Source organism: Lynx rufus, unplaced genomic scaffold (assembly GCF_022079265.1).
Source record: "Lynx rufus isolate CCGP_SWC_20201006 ecotype Redwood Valley unplaced genomic scaffold, mLynRuf1.p SCAF_7, whole genome shotgun sequence".
Classification (NCBI taxonomy): domain Eukaryota; kingdom Metazoa; phylum Chordata; class Mammalia; order Carnivora; family Felidae; genus Lynx; species Lynx rufus.
The window spans coordinates 55,084,683-55,109,054 of NW_025814889.1; the positions used below are offsets into that span (position 1 = coordinate 55,084,683).

Consider the following 24,372-nt stretch of genomic DNA (forward strand, 5'->3'; position numbering starts at 1 on the left):
CCACCATGGGGTGCCGTGAAACCCCCAGCCCATGCCAGCCACAGCTCCAGCCAGCCAACAAAAGTCACCAGGCATATACAGTCAACACAGAGGACCACCACACACCAAGAGCATTCCTTCAAGTTTGGGAAAAGTAGCAGTTCTGCCTAATTCATAGAAACAAACACCATGTCAAGCAAGATGGGGTAACAAGGGAATATGCTCCAAATGAAAGGATAAGACAAAACCTCACAAAAACAATAAAACAGAGAAGAGCAATATGCCTAATGGAAGAGCTTAAAGTAATGATCTTAAAGATGCTCACTGGACTGAAGAATGGGAAAACTCAGCACTTCAACAAAGAACTGAAAAATATAAACAACCAGAGTTGAAGAATAACTGAAATGAAAAATTCATTAGAGGGAATCAAATAGTGATTAATGGATACAGAACAGATCAGTGATTTAGAAGACAGGGTAATGCACTCAAAGCTAAACAGCAAAAATAAAGAATTTTTTAAAATGAGGATAGAACAAGGGATCTGTTGGCCAATATCAAGTGAGTAAACTTTCATATTATATATGAATATATATTCATATAATATATGAATATATATTCATATATATTCATATTATATATGAATATATATGCATATATTTATGTTTATATATAAATATATATTATATATAATATTCATATATAAATATATATGCATATATATTCATATATACTGCTTTATACTTAGAATGTTACATATGAACCTCATGATAACCATAAACACAAAACCTGTAATAGGTTAAAAAAAAAAAAAGGAAAAAGTACAGTATACAGAATATAGTCAATGGTACTGTAACAGTGTTGCATGGTGACCGTAACTACACTTGTGATGGGCACAGCATAACTTATAGTTGTTGAATCATTATGTTGTATATCTGAAACAAATATAACATTGTGCTGACTCAAAGTAAAAAGAAATGTAAAAATTAGGGGTGCTGGGCTGGCTCAGTGGGTAGAGTGTGAGACTTTTGATCTTGGGGTTGTGAGTTCAAACCCCATGTTCGGCATAGAGATTAAAAAAATAAGACAATAAAAAGTCAAAAAGATGTGAAAAAATATTTTAAAATAGAAAGCCAAATATAACACCTCAGAAAGTCATCAATCACAAAGAGAGCAAGAAAAGAACAGAGAACTACAGAAATAACCAGAAAACGATCAACAAAATGGCAGTAAGTACCTAGCTATCAATAATTACTTTAAATGTAAATGGTCTAAATGTTTCACTCAAAAGATATAGGGTGGTGGAATGGATTTTTAAAAAACAAGACCCGGGGCGCCTGGGTGGCTCAGTTGGTTGGGCGTCCGACTTCGGCTCAGGTCATGACCTCGCGGTCCGTGAGTTCGAGCCCCGCATCGGGCTCTGGGTTGACAGCTCAGAGCCTAGAGCCTGTTTCGGATTCTGTGTCTCCCTCTCTCTCTGACCCTCCCCTGCTCATGCTCTGTCTCTCTCTGTCTCAAAAATAAATAAATGTTAAAAAAAAAAAATTTTAAAAAACAAGACCCATCTATATCTTGCCTATAAGACACTAACTTCAGGCCTAAAGATACATGTAGATTCAGAATGAAGAGATAGAAAAACATCATGCAAGTGGAAGCAAAAAGAAAAGCCAGAGTAACAGTACACATATCAGACAAAATATGCTTTAAAACAAAGACTGTAAAAAGAGTCAAAGACGGGTATTACATAATGATAATGGTACCAATCCAACAAGATATAACAAGTGTACATATCTACACACCCAACACAGGAGCATCGAAATACATAAAACACACATAACCAAAGAGAGAAACTGATAGTAATACAATAATGGTACGGAACTTTAACACACCACTTACATCAATGGATGGATCATCCAGGCAGTCGGTCAACTGTCTTTGAATGACACATTGGACTGGATGGACATAACAGATATAGATAGAACATTCCATCCAAAAACAGAATACACAGTGCACATGGGACACATCTCTAGGACAGATCATATTAGAGGACAAAATAAAAATAACTCGATAAATTTAAAAGATGGAAATCATATCATGCAGCTTTTCCAACCACAACAGCATGAAACTAGAAATCAGTCACAAGAAAAACACAAACATGTGGAGGCTAAACAACATGATACTACCCAATCAACAGGTAAGCAAAGAAAGAAGAAATTTAAAAAATACATGGAGACAATGAAAATGAAAACACAACTGCCCAAAATCTTTGGGAAACAGCAAAAGCAGTTTTAAGAGGTAAATTTATAACGACTACCTCAAGACAAGAAAAATCTCCATAAACAATCTGCTTTATACCTAAAGGAACTAGAAAGAAAAGAACTAGAAAAAGAACAAAACCCAAGGTAAATAGAAGAAAGGAAATAATGAAGATCAAATCAGAAATAGACTCTAAACAAAGAAAAAGATCAAGTAAGCTAAGAACTGGGTCTTTGGAAAGATAAACGAAATTGCTAAACCTTAACCCCACCACTCATCAACAAAAAACAAAAGAGGACTTCCACCCAGTGTGGAGCCTGCTTGAGATTCTCTCAAAACAAAACAAACAAACAAACAAACAAACAACAACAACAAAAAAAAATGAAAGTGAAGTAACTGACACCACATACAAAAGATTGTAACAGAATATGAAAAATCATGTGCCAACAAATTGGACAACCTAGAAGAAATGGGTAAATTCCTAGAAATGTACAATTTTCCAAAAGTGAATAAGGGAAAATGGAAGTCTGAACAGACCAATTACTAGTAATAATATGGAAGTTTTTTATTACTAAAAAAAAACTACCAACAGGGGAACCTGGCTGGCTCAGGAGTCCAGCTCTTGATCTCAGACCAGGGCTTGATCTCAGGGTTGTGAGTTCAAGCCGCGTGTTAGGCTCCACACTCGGTATGGATCCTACGTAAACAAAAACAAAAACAAAAACGTTTTTAACAATCAACAGAGGTCCAAGACCAGATGGGCTCACAGGTGAAATCTACCAAACATATGAAAAGGAGTTAATACCTATTCTCAAACTATACCAAAAACTAGAAGAGGAAGGAAAGCTTCCAAATACATTCCATGAGGCCAGAATTACCCTGATGCCAAGCCAGACAAAGACAACACCTAAAAAGAAAGCTGTATACAGGCCATTATCAGCAATGCACATAGATGCAAAAATCCTCAACAAAATATCAGCAAACCACATTCAGCAATACATTAAAAGGATCATTCACCAGGATGAAGTGGAATTTATTCTGGGGATACATGGATGTCTCAATATTTGCAAATCAATCAATGTGATACTCTTTTACAATAGGTAGAGTAAAAACCATATGATGATTTCAATAGATGTGGGAAAAGCATTTGACAAAATTCAACATCTGTTCATGACAAAAACTCAACAAAGGTTTAAAGGAACATACCTCAACATAACAAAGGCCATACATGAAGTATCTAGAGCTAAAATTACACTCAATCGTGAAAAGCTGAGAGCTTTTCCTCTAAGGTCAGGAGCAAGATAAGGATGTCCACTCTCACCACTTTCATTATTAGCCACAGCATTCAGACAAGAAAAAGAAACCAATATTAGTAAGGAATAAACTAAAATGTCACTATTTGCAGGTGACATAATACTATACATAGAAAACCTTAAAGACTGCATTTACAAGCAATTAGAGTAAATGAATTCAGTAAAGTTGCAGGAAACAATACACATCAGCTACGTTTCTATATGCTAATAACGAAGTAGCAGAAAGATAAATTAAAAACACAATTCCATTTACAATTGCACCGAACATAATAAAATACCCAGGAATAAACTTAACCAAGGAGGCGAAAGACCCTGTACTCCGAAAACTACAAAACACTGATGAAAGAAATTGAAGATTACAAAAGCAAATGGAAAGATGCTCAATGCTCATGGATTGGAAGAATACTGGTAAAATACCTACTACACAAAGCAATCTACAGATTCAGTGTAATCTCTATGAAAATACCAAGAGCATTTTTCACAGAACTAGAAATAATCCTAAAATTTGTATGGGACCACGAAGACCTCAAATAGCCAGAGAAATCTTGAGAAAGAAGAATAAAGCTAGATTTCAAATCCCAGATTTCAAGATATACGACAAACTTGTAATAATCAAAATAACGTTGGGGCACCTGGGTGTCTCAGTCGGTTGAGAGTCTGACTTCGGCTCAGGTCATGATCTCGCAGTCTGTGAGTTCAGGCCCTGTGTTGGGCTCTGTGCTGACAGCTCAGAGCCTGGACCCTGCTTCAAATTCTGGGTCTCCCTCTCTCTGCCCCTCCCCAACTCATGCTCTGTCTCTGTCTCTCTCTGTCAAAAATAAATAAACATTAAGAAAAAAAATTAAAAATATAATGTACTGACACAAAAACAGATCAATGGAACAGAATAGGCCAGAAATAAACCCATGCTTATATATATGGTCAATCTATGACAAAGGATGCAAGAATATACAATAGTCTCTTCAATAAGTGGTATTGGGAAAACTGGACCACTTTCTTACAGCATACACAAAAACAAACTAAAAATGGATTTAAGGCCTAAACGTGAGACCTGTTACCATAAAATGCCAGAAGAGAACATAAACAGTAATTTCTTTAACATCAGCCATAGCAACATTTTTCTGGCTATGTCTTCTCGTGCAAGGGACACAAAAGCACAATTATTGGGACCACAACAAAATAAAAAGCTTTGCACAGTGAAGAAAAACATCGACAAAACTGAAAGACAACCTACTGAATCGGAGAAGATACTTGCAAATGATATAGTCGATAAAGGGTTAGTATCCAAAATATATAAAGAACTTATACAACTCAACACCAAAAAAATAATCCAATGAAAAAATGAGAAGACCTGAATAGACACTCTCCCAAAGAAGACCTACAAATAGTCAAGAGACACATGAAAAGATGCTCACTAATCATTAGGGAAATGCAAATCAAACCCACAGTGATCAAACCACAATATCACCCCACACCTGTCAGAATGGCCAAAATCAACAACATAAGAAACAAGTGTTAGCAAGTATGGACAGAAAAGGGAACCTTGTGCATTGTTGGTAGCAATGCAAACTGGTGTAGCCGCTGTGGAAAACAGTATAGAGCTTCCTCAAAAAATTAAAAATGGAACTACCACATGATCCAGTAATTCTACAACCAAGTATTTACCCCCCAAAACCAAAAACATTAATTTGAAAAGATAGATGTAATCCTATGTTTAAAGCCAAGATATGGTAGCAACCCAAGTGTCCATTACCACAATGGAATATACACACAATGGAATATTACTCAGCCATATAAAAGATCTTGCCATTTGCAAAAACATGAATGGATCGAGAGGGTATTATGCTAAGTGAAATAAGTTAAATACTACAGGATTTTACTTATATGTAGAATCTAAAAAATAAAGGAATAAGCAGAAAGCAAAAACTGACCCATAAATATAGAAAACAAAATGATGTTTGCCAGAGGGGAAGGAGGTAGAGGGATGGGGAAAATGGGTGAAGGGGAGTGGGAGTACAAGCTTCCAGTTATGGAATGAATAAGTCATGGGGATGAAAGGTACAGTACAGAGAATATAGTCAATGGAACTGTAATAGCATTGCATGGTGACAGATGGTAGCTACACTGGTACCTGGCACAGCACAATATATAGACTTATCGAATTTCTATGCCATATACTTGAAACTAATATAACATTATGGGTCAACTGTACTTCAATAGACAGAGAACTCAGGGGCGCCTGGGTAGCTCAGTCAGTTAAACATCGGACTCTTGATTTCGGCTCAGGTCATGATCTCACAGTTTTGTGAGATCAAACCCCATGCCGGGCTCTGTGCTGACTCTATACAGCCTGCTTGGGATTCTTGCTCTCTCTCTGCCCCTCCCCTGCTCATGCTCTGTCTCTCTCAAAATAAACTTTAAAAAATTAAAAAATTAAAAAAAAAAACATGAACTCACAAATGTCTTTACAACAGTTATCACACATTCTGTTGCATGCTTCTGAATTCCATACTTCATCAAAATGTTGAGCTATCAATACACGGCGACACCTGCAAACACATTGATATATACATTATTAAATGACCTAGTAAGTTTTAAGAATTCCTATTTCTTTTTTAATTAATTTATTTTTTTTAATGTTTATTTATTTTTGAGAGGAAGACAGAGTGCGAATGGGGGAGAGGCAGAAAGAGAGGGAGACACAGAATCCGAAGCAGGCTCCAGGCTCTGAGCTGTCATCGCAGAGCCTGATGCGGGGCTCAAACCCCTGAACCGTGAGATCATGATCTGAGCTGAAGTCAGACACTTAACTGACTGAACCACCCAGGCACCCCAAGAATTCCTATTTCAAAACAGAGTTATATATTATATTAGTTTCCTATTGCTGTCATAACATTACCACACATCTAGTGGCTTAACACAAATTTATTGTCTTACATTTCTATACATGAGAAGTCTGATATGGTTTTTACTGGCTTAAAATCAGAGTATCAGCAGGGATGGATTTCTTCTGGAGGCTTTAGGGGAGAATCTGTTTCCTTGTCCTTTCTGATTCCTAGAGACTGCCTGAATTCCTTGGTTCATGCCCCACTTTCCTCCATCTCCAAAGCCAATGAATATCATTCTAACCTTTCTTGCTTCATTCCACAATTAAGTACCCTTATGATTATACTGGATCCACACAAACAACCCAGAGTTATATCCCTATTTTAAGGTCAGCTCATTAGCAACCTTAATTCCATTTGCAGTCTTAATTCCCTTTTGCCATGGAAGGTTAATTTACAGTTGCCAGGAATTTGAATGTAGACATCTTTGGGAGACTATTCTGCCTATCACATATTTTTTTTCCATATATACTTGATAAACACTGCTTTCAGAAGTTGTCTGAGATTCCCTTGAGATTCAATATTTGGGAACTATTAAAAGAATCTTCCTGATAGCAAAGCAGTTTCTTGTATCTTAGTAGTTTCTTGTATTTGACTCTAAACCCCCAAATATGCTTCTTGATATCTATTGGATATCTAAGAAAATTTTCATTTTCTTACTTCTTTAACTAGATTATTGTACCACCTACAGGAAGAAATGACGTTTTCTGTCACTGTTCGATAGCTGCCTATCAGTTCAAAAATTTTGAGTCCATTTTACATGATGGGCAATAAGAGTACAAAGATGACTAATACTGAAAAGCCACCAAGGAACTATATGCTTTAACTAAAACCATCCTAGATTTAAATTTTATTTAGTAAGGAGAAACTTAACCCTGCTCTCAATTATTTCATCAACCCATCAGCTGGTAAGATGGTACATGTTACAGAGCTCAGCTCTCAAAATGCCTATCATAAATACCTTTTCACAACTGGTAAAGCATGTAGCTGTATGTCAGTGCCAGAGAGAAAAGGCTTGAACTCACTGTGAATTTGTATCAAAATTTTCAATAAAAGTGGGGATGGATGAAATACATGAAGGGGATTAAGAGGTACAATCTTCTAGTTATAAATAAAATAGAGATGACAGGGGGATCTAATGTATAGTCCATAATATTGTACCAACTCTGTAGGGTGACAGAGGGTAACTAGAATTATTGTGGTGACCATTTTGTGATATATGAGAATACTGAATCACTATGTTGTACTCCTGAAACGGATACAATATTGTACTTCAATTATTCTTCAATTGAAAGAAAATCAGCATCTCAGTATACTTGTTTTACTTAAAGAAACAAACAAACAAAAAAAAAAACTCCAATGAAAGTTTTGGAGGATTATCAAATAGAGAGAATACATTTTTTGGAATTAAGGCAGATCCTGAGGGTTCACGTACTGGTTCCCACCCTTTAGACATTTGCTTTTATAGGTTTGTACTTGATATTCTACCAGTGTATTTACTTACTGAGCAAGTATCCAAAGTAATTTCCCAGACTTTCATGTTGTGCTTATTTTTAAATGACAAGTTATAAAAAGGTATGTGGCTTACTTGCTTATGTTTTGACAGTACGACACCATCTCATAAAGCTTCTGTTGTCCCACATTTTCCATCACCACCATTGAACTTATTCTGAATATATCTCCAAAGCCATAATACAAAATACAGTCCGCCCTCATGTCATCTCGACCTGTAGTGTGAGAAGTCTTGAGATTGCATAATTACTTGAAAATTTCAAAATATGCAAAAATAATATATATAAAATTAGCTGGCAATGCTTCACAGTCTAAATATATCACATCTAGAAATTTCAGATATGTGCAAGTTAATTTGTAACAGCTGCCCTGAAATTATAAAAAGAAAAACCAACTAATGAGAGCTATCAACAATCAGCTTTATTAGTAAAAAAAATATGTGCATAAATAATCCAATTATTGAAGTTATCAATTTGAAGCCACTAATTAAAAATTCAGAAGTTAAAGATAGACATCAAATTATCTTAGAAAACATAGGAAACAATTCATAACACTCCAATACAAGTAAAATAAGCACACAAATACATAAGTACCAAAAAAGTATAAAACTGTAAAAATGACTTCATTGTTCTAAAAAATACTAGCTACTAAAGATTTAAAATACAGAATTATTAAACATATATAATGTGTTTTCTGGAAAAGCTTTGTTAAAAGTTCCCTCTGGTTAGAAGTTACACATACCTGCACGTCCACTCTCTTGGTAATAATTTTCAATAGATTTACTCATTGAATGATGGATAACAAATCTCACATCTGGTTTATCAATTCCCATACCAAATGCAACCGTGGCCACCACCACCTAAAATGTTTTAACATTTTATATTAATTATATAAACTTAAAATATTTTTAAATGTTAATGAGGATGCTGTTGAAGATATATACTTAACCTGAATTTCATTGGCTGACCATCTTCTATGAACCTTGGTCTTATCTTCTGGTTCCATATTGGCATGGTATGCACCTGCCTGAATTCCCAGTTTCTGTAAACTAACTGTAACTTGCTCAGAGTCTTTCTGAGAAAAGCAATATATGATTCCTGTAATAAAATATGTCCAATTGTTAGGTATATATACACACATATTCAAGATACTGATTAACACAACGCATGAGGGAAAAAGATTTAGGAAAAAATGCCAAGGTCTTGAATACATAATGACTTTCTGATATAATTCAAGATTTGATCAGCAGCTTGCTCTAAAACAGAAATAAGCCCTGGGCCACGAGTTTTGGTTCCCATTACCTCTTTTTTTCTCTCAAGTATGATGTGAAAAGTTTCATGTGCAAAGGAGTTTGGGAATCACTGCATTGAACAGGTTTCTCTCTATATTTGCAGGACTGGCCAGAACCTCTAATGTGCTGGTATACCCCATGAAGCTCCAAGAGGCTAAATAGCTGCAGATTTTCTCAAACTTATTTGACCCTGGAGCTCCTTTTACCCTGGGTACTCATTAATGTCTCCTGAAAATCTGTAGAACAGCTTTGAAATGCTACCTTTACACAAACTCTGTGCTTCAGTAATGCTCATCTGTGCATTAATCCAGGAAACAGAAATACTCTCAACTCCATCTACAGATACCTCACTCAATGTGCACTATTTATTCTTTAATTGTCCTTTGCTATCAAGGACTATTTTACATCCATTCAGAAAGTCAGTGCTTAACCTTCTAATACACAGTGGATAATTAACTAAATGTGCTGTTGATAATTAGCATTATGCCATTAGGTCCACTAATGACTACTTAAAGCAATTAGGTGCAAATAAACAAAAATAAATAGTTTTATGACTCTTATAATCCATCCCATTAGTAAATGACACACCCAATTTCTAAGATCACCAAGCAAATTAATTTTTTTAAAATTTTTTAATGTTTATTTTTGAGAGAGAAACACAGAGCATGAGTGGCAGTGGCGGGGGGGGGGGGGGGGGGGGAGGGTTGCAGTGCACAGAAAGAGGGAGACACAGAATCCAAAGCAGGCTCCAGGCTCTGAGCTATCAGCACAGAGCCCAACGCAGGGCTCAAACCTGCAAACCATGAGATCATGACCTGAGCCAAAGTTGGACGCTTAACCAAATGAACTACCCAGGCGCCCCCACCAAGCAAATTAATTTTAACATAACATTTTCAAATATCTTCTGCCATGCACTAATATTTTTGGTGGCTAATCATTCATCAGTAAATCAGTATGATATTACTTTTTGAAACTTTTCTCTCAGTCTTCAAAGTTGTTTTTGTATTACCTGATTGCCCTTTGTATCTCCCATTGATGAGCTTTACAATATCCTCGATAAAATCTTCAGTGTTGGAGGGCTTCTGCCGAATCTAAGAGAAAGCTAACTTATTACAAAGTAAATTAATGAGTACCATCCATGTAAACATTGACTTACAACTTTCAGGGTGCCAATCTTTTATAGGCATAGTGCCTTTTCCTTGCTCTTTCATTCACCTCTCCTGACCCTGCCACCTCCCAGGCTGTTCTTGATCCTAGGTTTTGAATTTGCCAGGAATAAGAAGGCACAGAAGCAGTGAACTTGTAAAGATGGAGACCTTTTTATTTTTTGATGCTACTTTTATAAAAACATAAACCATGGCATAAATAACTTGAATGGAGACTCAGAAAAATATTATCTATTCTTAAAAGGATATAATACACACACACACACACACACACACACATTCAGGAAATTAGAAAGAAAAAACATGTCACATAATCTGAATAGAGTATTAGCAAATGGTATATTAATCTTGAACTATTTTGTAATTAACTTCAATAGAGATGTAGTTAGGGTCCTTGGCATCAATCTTCCCTCCATCCTTGCACAATAATGTGCATCAACTTCACAAGGCAATGTCTTTTATTTAACCCAGCAAAGGATTATGCAGCAAAAGAGATACAGAAGAAAGCACGAATCAATGAATATGCTTCTCATCACTTCCTCATTTTAAAAACTTTTAAACAGAGTTACCTGTTACTTATAAACATAATGAAAAGGTAACCTCTGCTGTAATCCTTCATGAAAGTAATACATTGACATAAAAGTTACACACCTCATAATAAAGATTTGGCCGATTAAAAGAAGCTGTGAAAGTAAAACACTTTTCCACACACAGTATTTTCTGGGCATCCTTCAAAACATGGCTAGTTGCGGTTGCCGTCAGCCCGATTAGGGCCGTGTTAGGGAACTGCCGCTTCAAGATACCCAGTGCCTTGTAATCTGGAAAAGAAAACATACAAAGTGGCCCACTTTCTACATGTAAGCAGTATATATCCAGCATGTGCTGCCTGGCCTTTCTGAGTAGGCAGGCTGTAGGAGACTTTTCCCTGGCTCTTCAGAAACACTGTTCTTGGCCACAGGTAGAACTCCCTGTTGAAGAGAGAAAACCCACACATTTCCAGTAAGCTGTGCACTGGTCTACAACCTCTGACTAGTGGATTTAAGAGGCAGTGGGAGTGGCCACAGTGTGTGAATCTCTCACAACAAACAAGAGACAAAAGAGGCCATCAGGCAAACTCCTTCTACCAACACTATCATGCAAGTGTGGCAAATTCAGACCAGAAAAATTTTGGTGAGGGCACTAGTTTTTATAGAATGTATTTCCAGGAAACCATTCTGGGCTCATATTTGTCATCAACACTTAAATCACTAGGTAAGTTGTCCTTATGTAATTAACTCTTTGCAGAAAGTAGAAGAGAACTGTGGTAGAAACTGCTAACTGCAAAGCTAGAGGACTATGAAAATAGAGGAGAAGGTCACTGCTGGGGAAGTCGTGAAGGTTTCAAGGAGGTAACATGTGAGTTGGGTCTTGAAGACAAGCAGAAGTTACTAGGAAGGGTAGAAGAAAACACCAGGCAGAGAAAACAGCACTTACACCGCAAATACACTGGCATGAAATTACTTAGCATATTCCAAAAACAGCAAGCAGGTCAGTCAGACCAACCCACAGGGTGTCGAGCTGGATGTATTACTGTCAACTCCAGTAAGCTGGTAACCACATTCCCTGTATGGATCCACGCTAGAACTAGACCAAAAAAGGAACAAACGTGTACAAGGTGTGGCAGGCAGAAGTGAACCAGTTGCCATTACTCTCTGAAGATCTTTCCAGGCAGATAAGATGAGGGACAGATAGATGCAGAGGGGCCCAGCCAGTTCTAACTTGTCCTAGTTTTTTTCCACTCCTCCTTCAGCTCTTATTCCCAACTGTAGGTCTTACCCATCACCAGTCCCCACTGGATGCCTGGCAGGCAGCAGGCTCACAGAGCTGACAGCTACTCAGAGAGAGCTTACCAGAGACCTCTCACAAGCTTCCTGTCTGTGTACCCTCTGGCCCCAGCCATGCCAGTTGCAGACCTCCCTACAAGCTCCAGTTGGTCCTCCCACACCAGGGCTTCAGGAAATCAGAGACCATCCTCCACCTCTTTCACACCTTCTCTTTCCCTGCTCTTCACACAGTTGTGCAGGGTCTGCTTCCTAGAATAAATCCCTGATCACCTGCCATTCACAATGGCTCTGCTTTCCTGCCTGCACCTTAACTGATACTGTTACACTGAAGAGTACAGGAAGGCAAGTTTAAGTAAGACTGGGAACAACATAGTTGATTCTAAGAACTAGGACTTTATCCTATAGGAAATTTTTGAAGCATAAAAGGGTTATAAATAGACTCATGTTTTGGCATGAGTGCAAAGGTATGGGCTGGAAGAGACAAAACATAAAGAAATGGAGATCAGTCAAGAGATGGCAGCAGCAAACCAGAAACCCACTAAGAATAGGAAACAAGGCATGACACTGAGGATAGAGCAGAAAGAAAAGACTGAATACAAACCCAAGAACCAAAGCCCGATAGGTCCTGGTAACTATTGGGATATGGGCTCTGGGGGATGCGGGGTGGGGAAAAGGGGAGAGAAGGGGAGGGAAAGAGCCCAAGATTCATCCATTTGTGCCAAGCATGTCTTCAGGAACTGAATGTTAAGTGGTGAACAAGACAAAGCCGTTTTGCAAATGGAACGATTCAAGCAAAGAACCAGACAAAACAAAGAGTAAACCAATAAATATGTTATTATCAGAGAGTGAGAAGGGCTCAGAGTGGTAAGCCCAGTGTAATGGAAGTATAACGAGGGAGGGAGGAAGAATAGGAAATTGGAGAGAGGTAAACAAAGGACAGACCACATGTCACCTTATGGACCTTGGTCAGGAATATGGAATTTATTCTAAGTACAAAGAGAATCTGCTGGGTAGTTTAGGAAGGGAAGTAACAGGATTTGATTTATACTTAGAAAAGATCACTTTGGTTGCTGTATGAAGAATGAACTGTAAAAGGGTAAGACTGGAATCACAGACTAGTTAGGGAATCATTGTAGTAGGTCAGGGGAAAGGAGCCCAGGTGTACCTAAGAGGCAACAGGACAAAGAGAAGAGGACAAACTTGAGATTCACTTTAGAGGCAGAGTTGATAGGACTTGGTGATGGACTGGATCTGCAGAAGTAGGATAAACCGGGGCGCCTGGGTGGCTCACTCGGTTGAGCGTCCAGCTTCGTCTCAGGTCATGATCTTGCAGTCCGTGAGTTGGAGCCCCACATCGGGCCCTGTGCTGACAGCTCAGAGTCTGGAGCCTACTTCTGATTCTGTGTCTGCTTCTCTCTCTGCCCCTCCCCCACTCATGCTCTGTCTCTCTCACTCTCAAAAATAATTAAAAAATTAAAAAAAGAAAAAAGGAGTAGGATAAACCAAGGATGATGGACTAGCTATTACATTATTTGTTCACAACTCCAACTCCACCTTTTGATACACTGTTTGCAGTGCTGATGCAGGGAATGTGCACACTATCTTTCTGCTTTGCCAGCTGGCCCTAGACTACAAGGCTAAGGGAAGTACTAGGGTCTTGCTCCTTCCTTTTTGCTTCCTGTGGGCTTGCCTGTGTTCTCAAGAATGTCACCCAGCAAGGCTTCTTCATCCCTATACCAGCACTGTCTCTTTGTAGTAGCAGCCAAATACAGTTTTTCCAAACTTTGAAGAACCAGCTTCATCACAGGTCCACCTCACCTCTGCCTCCATTAAGAGGCTCCAGCACCAGGTAGCTGTGCCTCCTCAGAGGTCTGAGCTTCAGCTCCACAAAGACCCTCCTCTCAAGCTTATTAGTTCCAACCTTTTCTTCTCGCTCAGGAACAAGACAAGGATACCCACTCTCACTACTCTTATCCAACACAGTATTAGAAGTCCTAGCCAGAGAAATTAGGCAAGAAAAAGAATAAACAGTATCCAAATTAAAAGAGAATAAGTAAAACTGTCACTATTTAAAGAAAGTTTGCAAAACACAAAATGAATACACAAAAATAAGTTGTGTTTCTATATACTATTAATAGACTATTAGAGAAATTAAGAAAACAATTCCATGTGTACCTGGGTGGCTCAGTCGGTTAAACATCTGTCTCTTGATTTTGGCTCAGGTCATTATCTTGCAGTTCGTGAGATAGAGCTCCACATCGGGCTGTGCACTGACAGCATGGAGCCTGTTTGGGATTCTCTCTCCACTTCTCTGCCTCTCCCCTGTTCACACTGTCTCTCAAAGTAAATATTTAAAAAAAAAAAAAAAAAAAAAAGAGGGATGACTGGGTGGTTTAGTCAGTTAAGCATCTGACTCTTGATTTAGGCTCAGGTCATGATCTCACGGTTGTGAGATCAAGCCCACGTTGGGCTCTGTGCTAGCAGCATGAAGCCTCCTTGGGATTCTCTCTCGCCTTCTCTCTCTGTCCCTCCCTGCTTATGCATGCTCTCTCTCTCTAATAAATAAACATTAAAAAAAAAAGAAAAGAAAAGAAAGGAAACAATTCCATTTACAATTGCATCAAGAAGAATAAAATGCTGAGGGATAAATTTACCCAAGGAGGTAAAAGATCTATACACCTGAAAACTATAAGACATTGATAAAAGAAATTGAAGAGAACACAAATAAATGGAAACATATTTTGTGTCTATGAACAGGAAGACTTAACACTGTTAAAATGTCCATACACCCTGAGCAACCTACAGATTCAATGCAATCCCTATCAAGATTCCAATGGCATTTTTCACAGAACTAGAAACAACAATCTTAAAATTTGTATGGAACCACAAAAGGCCCCCAATAGCCAAGGCAATCTTAAGAAAGAATGAAGCTGGAGATATCAAACTCCCTGATTTCAAACCATATTACAAAGGTATAATAATCAAAACAATATGTTATTAGCATAAAAACAGAAACATGGATCAACAAAACAGAATAGAGAACCCAGGAATAAATCCACATATATATGGTCAATTTATGACAAAGGCATCAAGAATATGCAATCAGGAAGCAACAGTCTCTTCAATAAATGGTATTGGGAAAACTAGACAGCCACACGCAAAATAATGAAACAGGACTTTACACCATATACAAAATCAACTCAAAGTGGATTTAAAAAGTCTTAAACATAAGACCTGGAACCAGAGCACTACTGGAAGAAAACATAGGGTATATGCTTTCTTCTATTAACGTGATGTATCACATTGATTGATTTGTGAATACTGAACCAGCCCTGTAGCCCAAGAATGAATCCCACTTGATCATGGTGAATAATTCTTTTAATATACTGTTGGACTCGATTTGCTAGTATCTTGTTGAGAATTTTTGCATCCATGTTCATCAGAGATATTTGCCTGTAATTCTCCTTTTTAGTGATGTCTTTGGCTTGGGAATCAAGGTAATGCTGGCTTCACAGAAGGAGTACAGAAGCTTTCCTTCCGTTTCTATTTCATGGAACAGCTTGAGAAGCATAGGTACTAACTCTGCTTTAAATGTCTGCTAGAATTCCCCTGAGAAGCCATCTGGCCCAGGACTCTTATTTGTTGGGAGATTTTTGATAACCAATTCAATTTCTTCACTGGTTATGGGTCTGTTCAAGTTTTCTGTTTCTTCCCTTTTGAGTTTTGGTAGTGTGTGGGTGAGTAGAATTTGTCCATTTATTCCAGATTGTCCAGTTTGTTGGCATATAATTTTTCATAGTATTCTCTGATAATTGTTTGTATTTCTTAATGTTGGTTGTGATCTCTCCTCTTTCATTCGTGATTTTATCTATTTGGGACCTCTCTCTTTTCTTTTTGAGAAGCCTGGCTAGGGGTTCATCAATTGCTTATTCTTTCAAAAAACCAGTGATTCATTTATCTGTCCTACTGTTTTTTGGATTCTATATTGTTTATGCTCTAATCTTTATGATTTCTCTTCTTCTGCTGGCTTTAGGGTTTCTTTGCTGCTCTGTTTCTAGCTCCTTTAGGTGTGAGGTTAGATTCTGTATTTGGGATTTTTCTTGCTTCTTGAGATAGGCCTGGACTGCAATGTATTTTCCTCTTAGGACTGACTTTGCTGTATCCCAAAGGGTTTGGGCTGTCATGTTTTCATTTTCACAGGCTTCCATATATTTTTTAAGTTCTTCCTTAATTTCCTGGTTGACTCATTCATTCCTTAGTAGGATGTTCTTTTCTTGTGGTTGATTTCAAGTTTCAAAGCGTTGTGATCTGAAAATATGCATGGTATGATCTCAATCCTTTTATATTTGTTGAGGACTGTTTTGTGAACCAGTATGTGATCTATTTTGGAGAATGTTCCATGTGCACTCATGAAGACTGTATATTCTGCTGCTTTTGGATGAAAAGACCTGAATTGATCTGTTAAGCCCATCTGGTCCAATGTGTCATTCAGAGCCACTGTTTGCTTACTTATTTTCTACCTAGATGATCTGTCAATAGAGGCAGAAAAAGCATTTGACAAAATACAGCATCCTTTCTTAATAAAAATCCTCAAGAAAGTAGGGACAGAGGGAATATACCTTAACATCATAAAAGCCATATATGAAAGGCCCACAGCTAATACCATCCTCAATGGGGAAAAACTGAGAGCTTTCCCCCTGATATCAGGAACACAACACAGATGTCCACTCTCACCACTGTTGTTTAACACAGTGTTGAAGACCTAGCCTCAGCAGTCAGACAATAAAATGAAATCAGTCATCCAAATTGGCAAAGAAGAAGTCAAGCTTTCACTTTTCACAGATAACATGATACTCGACATGGGAAACCTGAAAGACTCCACCAAAAAACTGCTAGAACTGATACATGACACTATTTCAGCAAAGTCGCAGGATAAAAAATCAATTTACAGATATCAGCTGAATTTCTATACACTGAAGATGAAGCAACAGAAAGAGATATCAAGGAGTCGATCCCATAAAATACTTAGGGATAAATCTAACCAAACAGGCAAAAGTCTGTATGCTGAAAACTACAGAAAGCTTATGAAAGAAATTGAAGAAGAAACAAAGAAATGGAAAAATATTCCATGCTCATGGATTGGAAGAGCAAATATTGCTAAAATGTCGATAATACGCAAAAAATCTATACATTCAATGCAACCCCAAACAAAATAGCATCAGTATTCTTCACAGAGCTAGAGCAAGCAATCCTAAGATCTGTATGAAACCACAAAAGTCCCCGAATAGCCAAAGTACTGTTGAAAAAGAAAACCAAAGCTGGAGGCATCACAGTCCTGGACTTTAACTTTAACCTCTACTACAAAGCTGTAAACATCAAGACAGTTATGGTATTGGCATGAAAACAGACACAAAGACCAATGGAACAGAATATAGAACCCAGAATTGGACCCACAAACATACAGCCAACTAAACTTCAACAAAACAGGAAAGAGTATCCAATGGAAAAAAAACAGCCTCTTTAGCAAATGGTGTTGAGAACTGTACAGCAACTTGCACAAGAATGAAACTGGGCCACTTTCTTACACCATACACAAAAATAAACTCAAAATGGATGAAAGACCTAAATGTGAGATAGGAAACCATCAAAATCCTACAGGACAAAACAGGCAACAACCTATTTATTTGACCTCAGCCACAGCAAATGCTTACTTGACACGTCTTCGAAGGCAAAGGAAATAAAGGCAAAAATGAACTATTGGGACCTCATCAAGATAAAAACCTTCTGTACAGCAAAGGAAACAATCCAAAAAACTAAAAGGCAGCCGACGAAAAGGGAGAAGATATTTTCAAATGATGTATTGGATAAGGGTTAGTATCGAAAATCTATAAAGAACTTATCAAACTCAACACCTGAAAAACAAATAATCCAGTGAAGAAATGGGCAGAAGACATGAATAGACACTTTTCCAAAGAAGACATCCAAATGGCTAACAGGCACATGAAAAGATGCTCAACATTGCTCATCATCAGGGAAATACAAATCAAAACCACATTGAGATACCACCTCACACCGGTCAGAGGGGCTAAAATTAACAACTCAAGAAACAACAGATGTGGCAAGGATGTGGAGAAAGAGGAACCCTCTTGGGCTGTTGGTGGGAATGTAAAATGGTGTAGTCATTCTGAAAATAGTGTGGAGGTTCCTCAAAAAGTTAAAAATAGAATTATCCTGCGATCCAGCAATAGTACTTCTAGGACTTTATCCAAAGGATACAGGAATGCTGATTCATAGGGGCACATGTATCCCAATGTTTATAGCAGTGCTATCAACCACAGCCAAATTGTAGAAAGAGCCCAAACGTCCATCAACTGATGAATGGATAAAGATGATGTGGTGTGTATATATGAGCACGATGCTACATAAAACTATAAAACACTTTTGTAAAGCAAAGAAAACCTATGGGCTAGGAAAAAATATTTGCAACTATATGATAAAATGTCAACATAAAAACGACACAAAGAATTCATTTATCTCAATAGCAAAAATACCTAAAAACTACAACTGAAAAATAGGCGGAGGATCTGGATAGATATTTTTTCTAGAGAAGACATACAAATAGGCAATGCGTACATGAAAAAGTATTCAGCATCACTAATCATCAGTGAAATGAAAATCAAAACCACAATGAAGTATCACCTAACACCTGTTACAATGGCTATTATCAAAAATACAAGAAATAAGAAACGTGAGAGAAAAGAGAAACCCCGATGCACTGGTGTTAGCAATGTAAATTAATGTGGCTGCTACGGAAAACAGTACAGAGGTTCCTCAAAAATTTAAAAATAGGGGCATCTGCGTGGCTCAGTTGGTTAAGCGTCCAACTTTGGCTCAGGTCATGATCTCATGGTTCACAAGTTCAAGCCCTGTGTTGGGCTCTATGCTGACAGCTCAGAGCCTGGAGCCTGCTTCAGATTCTGTGTCTCCCTCTCTCTGCCCCTTCCCTGCTCATACTCTTTCTTTCTCTCTCTCAAAAACAAACAATAAATTTTTTTTTTAATTTAAAAATAAAACTACTTTATGATCTAACAATTCCACTTCTGAGTCTTTACCCAAAGGAAACAAAATCACTATCTTGAAAAGATATCTAAGCCACTATGTTCACTGTAGCATTATTTATAATAACCAAGACATGGAAAAAATGTAAGTGTGCACTGATGTACAGATAAAGAAAATGTGCTATGTATATATACATACACACACAATGGAATATTATTTGGCCATAAAAGAGGAAATTCTATTTGCAACAACATGGATGAAGCTTGATAGCATTATGCTAAGTGATGTAAGTCAGCCAGAGAAAGACATTGTTATGACATCACTGACATGTGGAATCTTAAAACAAACAAACAAACAAAAAACATCTCAAAGATACAGAGAACACAATGGTGGTTGCCAGAAGTGAGGCATAGTGTGGGAAAAATGGGTGAAGGGAGTCAAAATGTACAAACTTATAGTAATGCTCAATAGTGATAATACTGTATGTTAAGTCGCTAAGGGAGTAAATCTTGAAAGTTCTCATAAAGAGAAAAAAGATTTTGCAACTATGTGTATTGATGATGTAACTAAACTTACTGTAATAATCACTTCCCAGTATATGCATATGTCAAATAACTATCTTACACAACTAAGACTAATAAGTGCAATGTTATATGTCAATTATCTCTCAAACAGTTTTTTAAATGGGTACACATTTCTAATAAACAATTAGGAATATAAATCTACAGCTGAGGAGTAACAGGACTAGACATGGGAAAAACTGATTACAGCTGGCAGCTAATCTACAGAGCCAACACAAGTTATGGTAATACACAAGCAATGGTTCTCATCCTAAGTGATCAGCACTGAGGTTGGAAATATAAGGTAAGGGTCAGAAACCTAGCATTTCCACTAGCTACCAGGTAACAACTCTTTGGAGTAGTCTGATTAAGATGGTGGGGTCTTTTGTAGAAAGGACAGTATATGTACTGAGGCATTTAAAACAAAATTTTAAAAATTACCTGTGTCCCAAATAATTCTGAAGGCAGTGAATGTGTCTTCAGGCCACAAGTCCACTAGGCCTGGGGAAGTATAAGAAAAGGTGAAAGAGATGGGAACCATAGAGAACACTAACATTTGAGGTGGCAGCAAAGGAAGAAGGCAGCAGTGAGCGCGGAAAGCGTTCCGTCACTGAGGGAGGCGAAAGTGGCAAGGAGAGAGGTGAGTGCAGGAAATGCTCCTGAAAGTGAGCATGAAGGGGAATGCAGATGAGCCCACAGGATTAAGCAGTGGGGAGTGAGGTCTCAGCTCACCCCTAAGCAGAGTGGCAGAGGCAGAAGCGACTCAGTGAAGTCAAAAAGGAATAAAGGTGAGAAGGGGAGAGAGTTTAGAGGAGGAGGCAAAAAGAAGAACAGAAATAGGACAATGCCATAAAGAGGTGGAAAAGGCCAAAGACTACTTGGGCTTCTAATGTTTGTTTTTGTAAAGTCTGAAGATGCAGGAGTGAAGACTTTGACAAAGTCAAAGTTAAGAAGGCAGGAAAGGATGAAGCGGAAGGAGTCATGGTAACTTATAAAGAAATGGTCCTTTTTGCCTTAAGAAAAAACAAAATAAGACAAAACAAGATTACTAATGTTTGGAAGGGGAAAGAGAAGACATCCATACCTGCTGGCACCTACTTTCCGGGCTCTGGGAGGCATCTGCTAAGTATGAGTTAGGACCTAAAGAAAAGTTAGCGGCATTAAAACCTCATTGGAAGAAATGTATGCAGGAGACAAAACAGGAACAAGAAAAAGACAGCGGGGTACGATGAAAGCTGAACTGAGGTGGAAATTAATGCAGTTCTGCAATTTTTTCCCACCAATGCTTAGTACTGAAACAGCAGGAATAGAGAAAGCAGAAGCCTGGATGGGTCCAGAAGAAAAGTCTGGCACAGAGACTGAAGCAGGTAAAATGCCAGGCAATCCACGAGAAACACAACAGAAAAGTGGCAACAGAAGAGTCTGGAAGGAGGAAACAGTGACCATCAGGTGAGGCCTAGAGCAGTGGGCAAATATAAGGATGGATTAAAGAGGACCCCAGGGGAGCCATATGAGTGTGAAAGCAGGTTCAGAAAGAAATGAGGTTGAAATCACAAGCAGGACTTTTTAAATCTAAGACTGTCTTGCACAGAATAAGTCTGAGTGATCTGCTTCTGGCCATGTAGGATTAAGTTGGAGAAGTAAAGAAACAGGTTACTCAAATATCCCACGGAACTTTAACCCCGAGGTGTTAGTTGAGTGTAGATCTGGAAGTGGATGCCAAAGACCCTGAAGACGACCTTGAAGGAGATCCTAATTCCTCAACAGATGTGAGAGAGAACCTGGATGTCAGTAAATCTTTATGGCTAAAGATGGGAGAGAATAATGTTTAAGAAACATACATTTCAAGGGATAAAGGCAATCAGACTAAGCACTACCATGGCGGGAGTAGAGATTAAAATTCTGCCTCTTGGTTCCCCATAAGTTAAGGCAAGAGAAAATGAGTAATAACTGGCTGAGAAAATAATTTTAATGGAAGCAGGGATTTCCATCATATAAGAAAACAGTCCCTAGAATCAAGGAGTTTTCTAGACACATCATACATACCAGGTCTGAAATCATGTCCCCAGTGGCTACAGCAGTGAACTTCATCCACAGCAATTCGGGTAAATCTCCTCGCTTCATAGGCTTTCTCTAGTCTTGACATGAACATTTTGCTTTTTGCAATTTTCTCTGGAGTCACATAAATTAGCTTTAGCTTGGAATTTTTATTTACCATTTCAGCATGAACCCATTTCACATGCTCCTGTTGGAAGGAGAAACAGACATAATGACGGAACTGAGCTAGCCAGTGGGGATGCTAAGCAGTAAATTAAGATGCTCATTACTCAAAGCAACAGCCTTAAACTGTTTTAGCAGATGTTGAGTTCATTAAAATTGTGACCATGTCCCAGTACTAAACTTCAGGGCAGCTGTAAATAGCATTTTAGTTATTTACTTATAACCAAATATTGATAAAAGAATAATCTCATTTGACAAAAAAGAGAAAAGTAAAAATGAAAACACTCCAATAGGCATTTACTCTATGAAGACATAATTCTAAGTTGTTCATATAAATGCCAAAATAGGAGTTAAATGCAATAGGGATGGTTATAAAGTTGGGTTTTACTAATTTTAACATTGTATTTGTGATCTCTTCATGTATCTGAACAAAATCTATTCTTTATTAGCTACTTTAATGATGCTATCAAATCTACGCAATCTCTTTAGGTTTTATAAAGTATCTTATTCATTGAATTATGATTTTATAAAATAAAATATATACTTATATATAATAAAAAATAAATCCTAAAAGCTCACAGTTATTAGGTTCTTAGTGCTCTATTTCATAAAATATTTAGCACATTAGGTGTCATATTTTTCCTTCTAACCTAATTAGGACCAAAAGAAGTGTAAAGAAACAATGGTGAACGTGATGGACAAAGTCCAAACTGCTTTCAGTATCCCAGCAAAACCATTTGCTAATTCCTCAAGATATCCTTAAGTTTCTTAAGGAATGACTAAAGTACATTAAACATTTCAACTGGTCCTAAATGTCTCAGAAATCTTAGGGGAGCAAACATAAGGCTATTTCCTCAGAAATGGAGGAGTTAAAAAAGAAAAAAAAAAAACCACCAGAATTTCTGGCAAAGTGGAGCAGCAAGGTTAAAAAGATTTGTATTCACATCCTACGAACTGCTAGTGAAAGCAAACAGAAATTTGGACTTGACATATCCCTTCTCTTTATTTTCTCTCCAACTTTTCAGTCGTGATACAGTTCAAATTATTACTCTTTTTCAGTGTTAAAGAAGTACAGTATTAGAAAGCAATGTTCTCCACATTCACCCATTGAATAAGAGAGCAGTTAGGACATGACAGTTTCAATAAAATAGAAATAGATGGGAAAAACCAAGGAACCAGGGCTACCTGGAGATATGGCTGATGCCAGGTCTGAGAGGAAATATGCAAACTGAGCATGGAGTAACTTCACAAAAAAGCAAGGAGTCAAAAACTATGGGATGAAGAATAAAGATTCAGGAGCCAACTTGAAGAGATGCTCACTGCTCAAAGATGGGGCTATTTCAGCACAAAAAACAATAATATGGATTAAGATCTATCAAATACGCTAGATACTCGTAAGTTTATAATGATACTTTAAAAAAAAAAAAAAAGATCTTATTGACCACCTTTGGAGAATGCTAAGAAAACAACTCTCTGACAACTGGGAAAGAATGGGAGACAATTCTCAACCTGCAAAGGTTTATAAGGAAAAAGTTCTTTATAGAAAATGCCTAGCTAATAAAAGAAGGAGTGACAGAAGGAGAAATCACCACTTTGTAAGCCCCTAATTAGAGCTGTTACTTAAAGGCAGGCAATAATCATCAGTGGCTTTAAAGCCAATAGATGAAAAGGGGACAAAGAACTTGATAATAACAGAACAAGCAGTTATCACCTGAACCCACTGACCAAACTTAACATCACACAAAATAACCAGGTTATGATGTACCTCCTACTTATGCCATGGGGAATAAAGTCTTGAAAAAGAAAAGACCAAATACAGTCACGCTTTTAAGTCTAACTAAAAATAACAAGTTAAACAATATCACAAGAAGGTTATCAGAAAAACCAGAATGTAGCAAACTAGAAAAAGACCCTAGTTTCAATAAAAAAATTAAATTTGCATGGGGAAACAAATAAGAAATAAGGGGAATCTACAGAGAGATCAACAAAATACAACATAATGCATGAATTTATTCTGGACCGTGATTTTAAAAAAGAAAAGTAAGATTTGATGAGACAAAGGAATGTGAATTTGTTTGTTTTGTTGTTTGTTTATTCTTGAGAGAGAGAGAGAGACAGAGAGCAAGTGGGGCAGGGGCAGAGAGAAAAGGAGACACAGAATCCGAAGCAGGCTCCTGGCTCTGAGTTGTCAGCACAGAGCCCAACACGGGGTTCGAACCCAAGAACTGTGAGATCATGACCGGAGCCAAAGTCAGATGCCCAACCGAGCCACCCAGGTGCCCCAAAATGTGAATATTTTTTAATGTTTTAA

The 24,372-nt window shown here is 37.7% G+C and overlaps 1 protein-coding gene and 1 non-coding gene across 3 annotated transcripts in view; one reads left to right on the top strand and one right to left on the bottom strand.

The window, feature by feature from the left end:
* The window catches only part of RECQL (RecQ like helicase), a 56,747-nt gene that overhangs the window by 4,214 nt on the left and 28,161 nt on the right, over positions 1–24,372 (bottom strand). For both annotated transcript variants that reach the window (XM_047065956.1, XM_047065957.1), the window contains exons 6-12: positions 21,888–22,086; positions 11,051–11,217; positions 10,243–10,324; positions 8,891–9,039; positions 8,684–8,801; positions 8,019–8,157; positions 6,003–6,094 (exon numbers count right to left, since the gene is read on the bottom strand). In XM_047065956.1, the coding sequence (XP_046921912.1) occupies positions 6,003–6,094; positions 8,019–8,157; positions 8,684–8,801; positions 8,891–9,039; positions 10,243–10,324; positions 11,051–11,217; positions 21,888–22,086 (946 nt within the window). The remainder of the gene's footprint in view (positions 1–6,002; positions 6,095–8,018; positions 8,158–8,683; positions 8,802–8,890; positions 9,040–10,242; positions 10,325–11,050; positions 11,218–21,887; positions 22,087–24,372) is intronic.
* On the top strand, positions 971–1,043 carry TRNAK-UUU (transfer RNA lysine (anticodon UUU)). The gene has a single exon. It is a non-coding gene; the product is annotated as a tRNA-Lys (tRNA).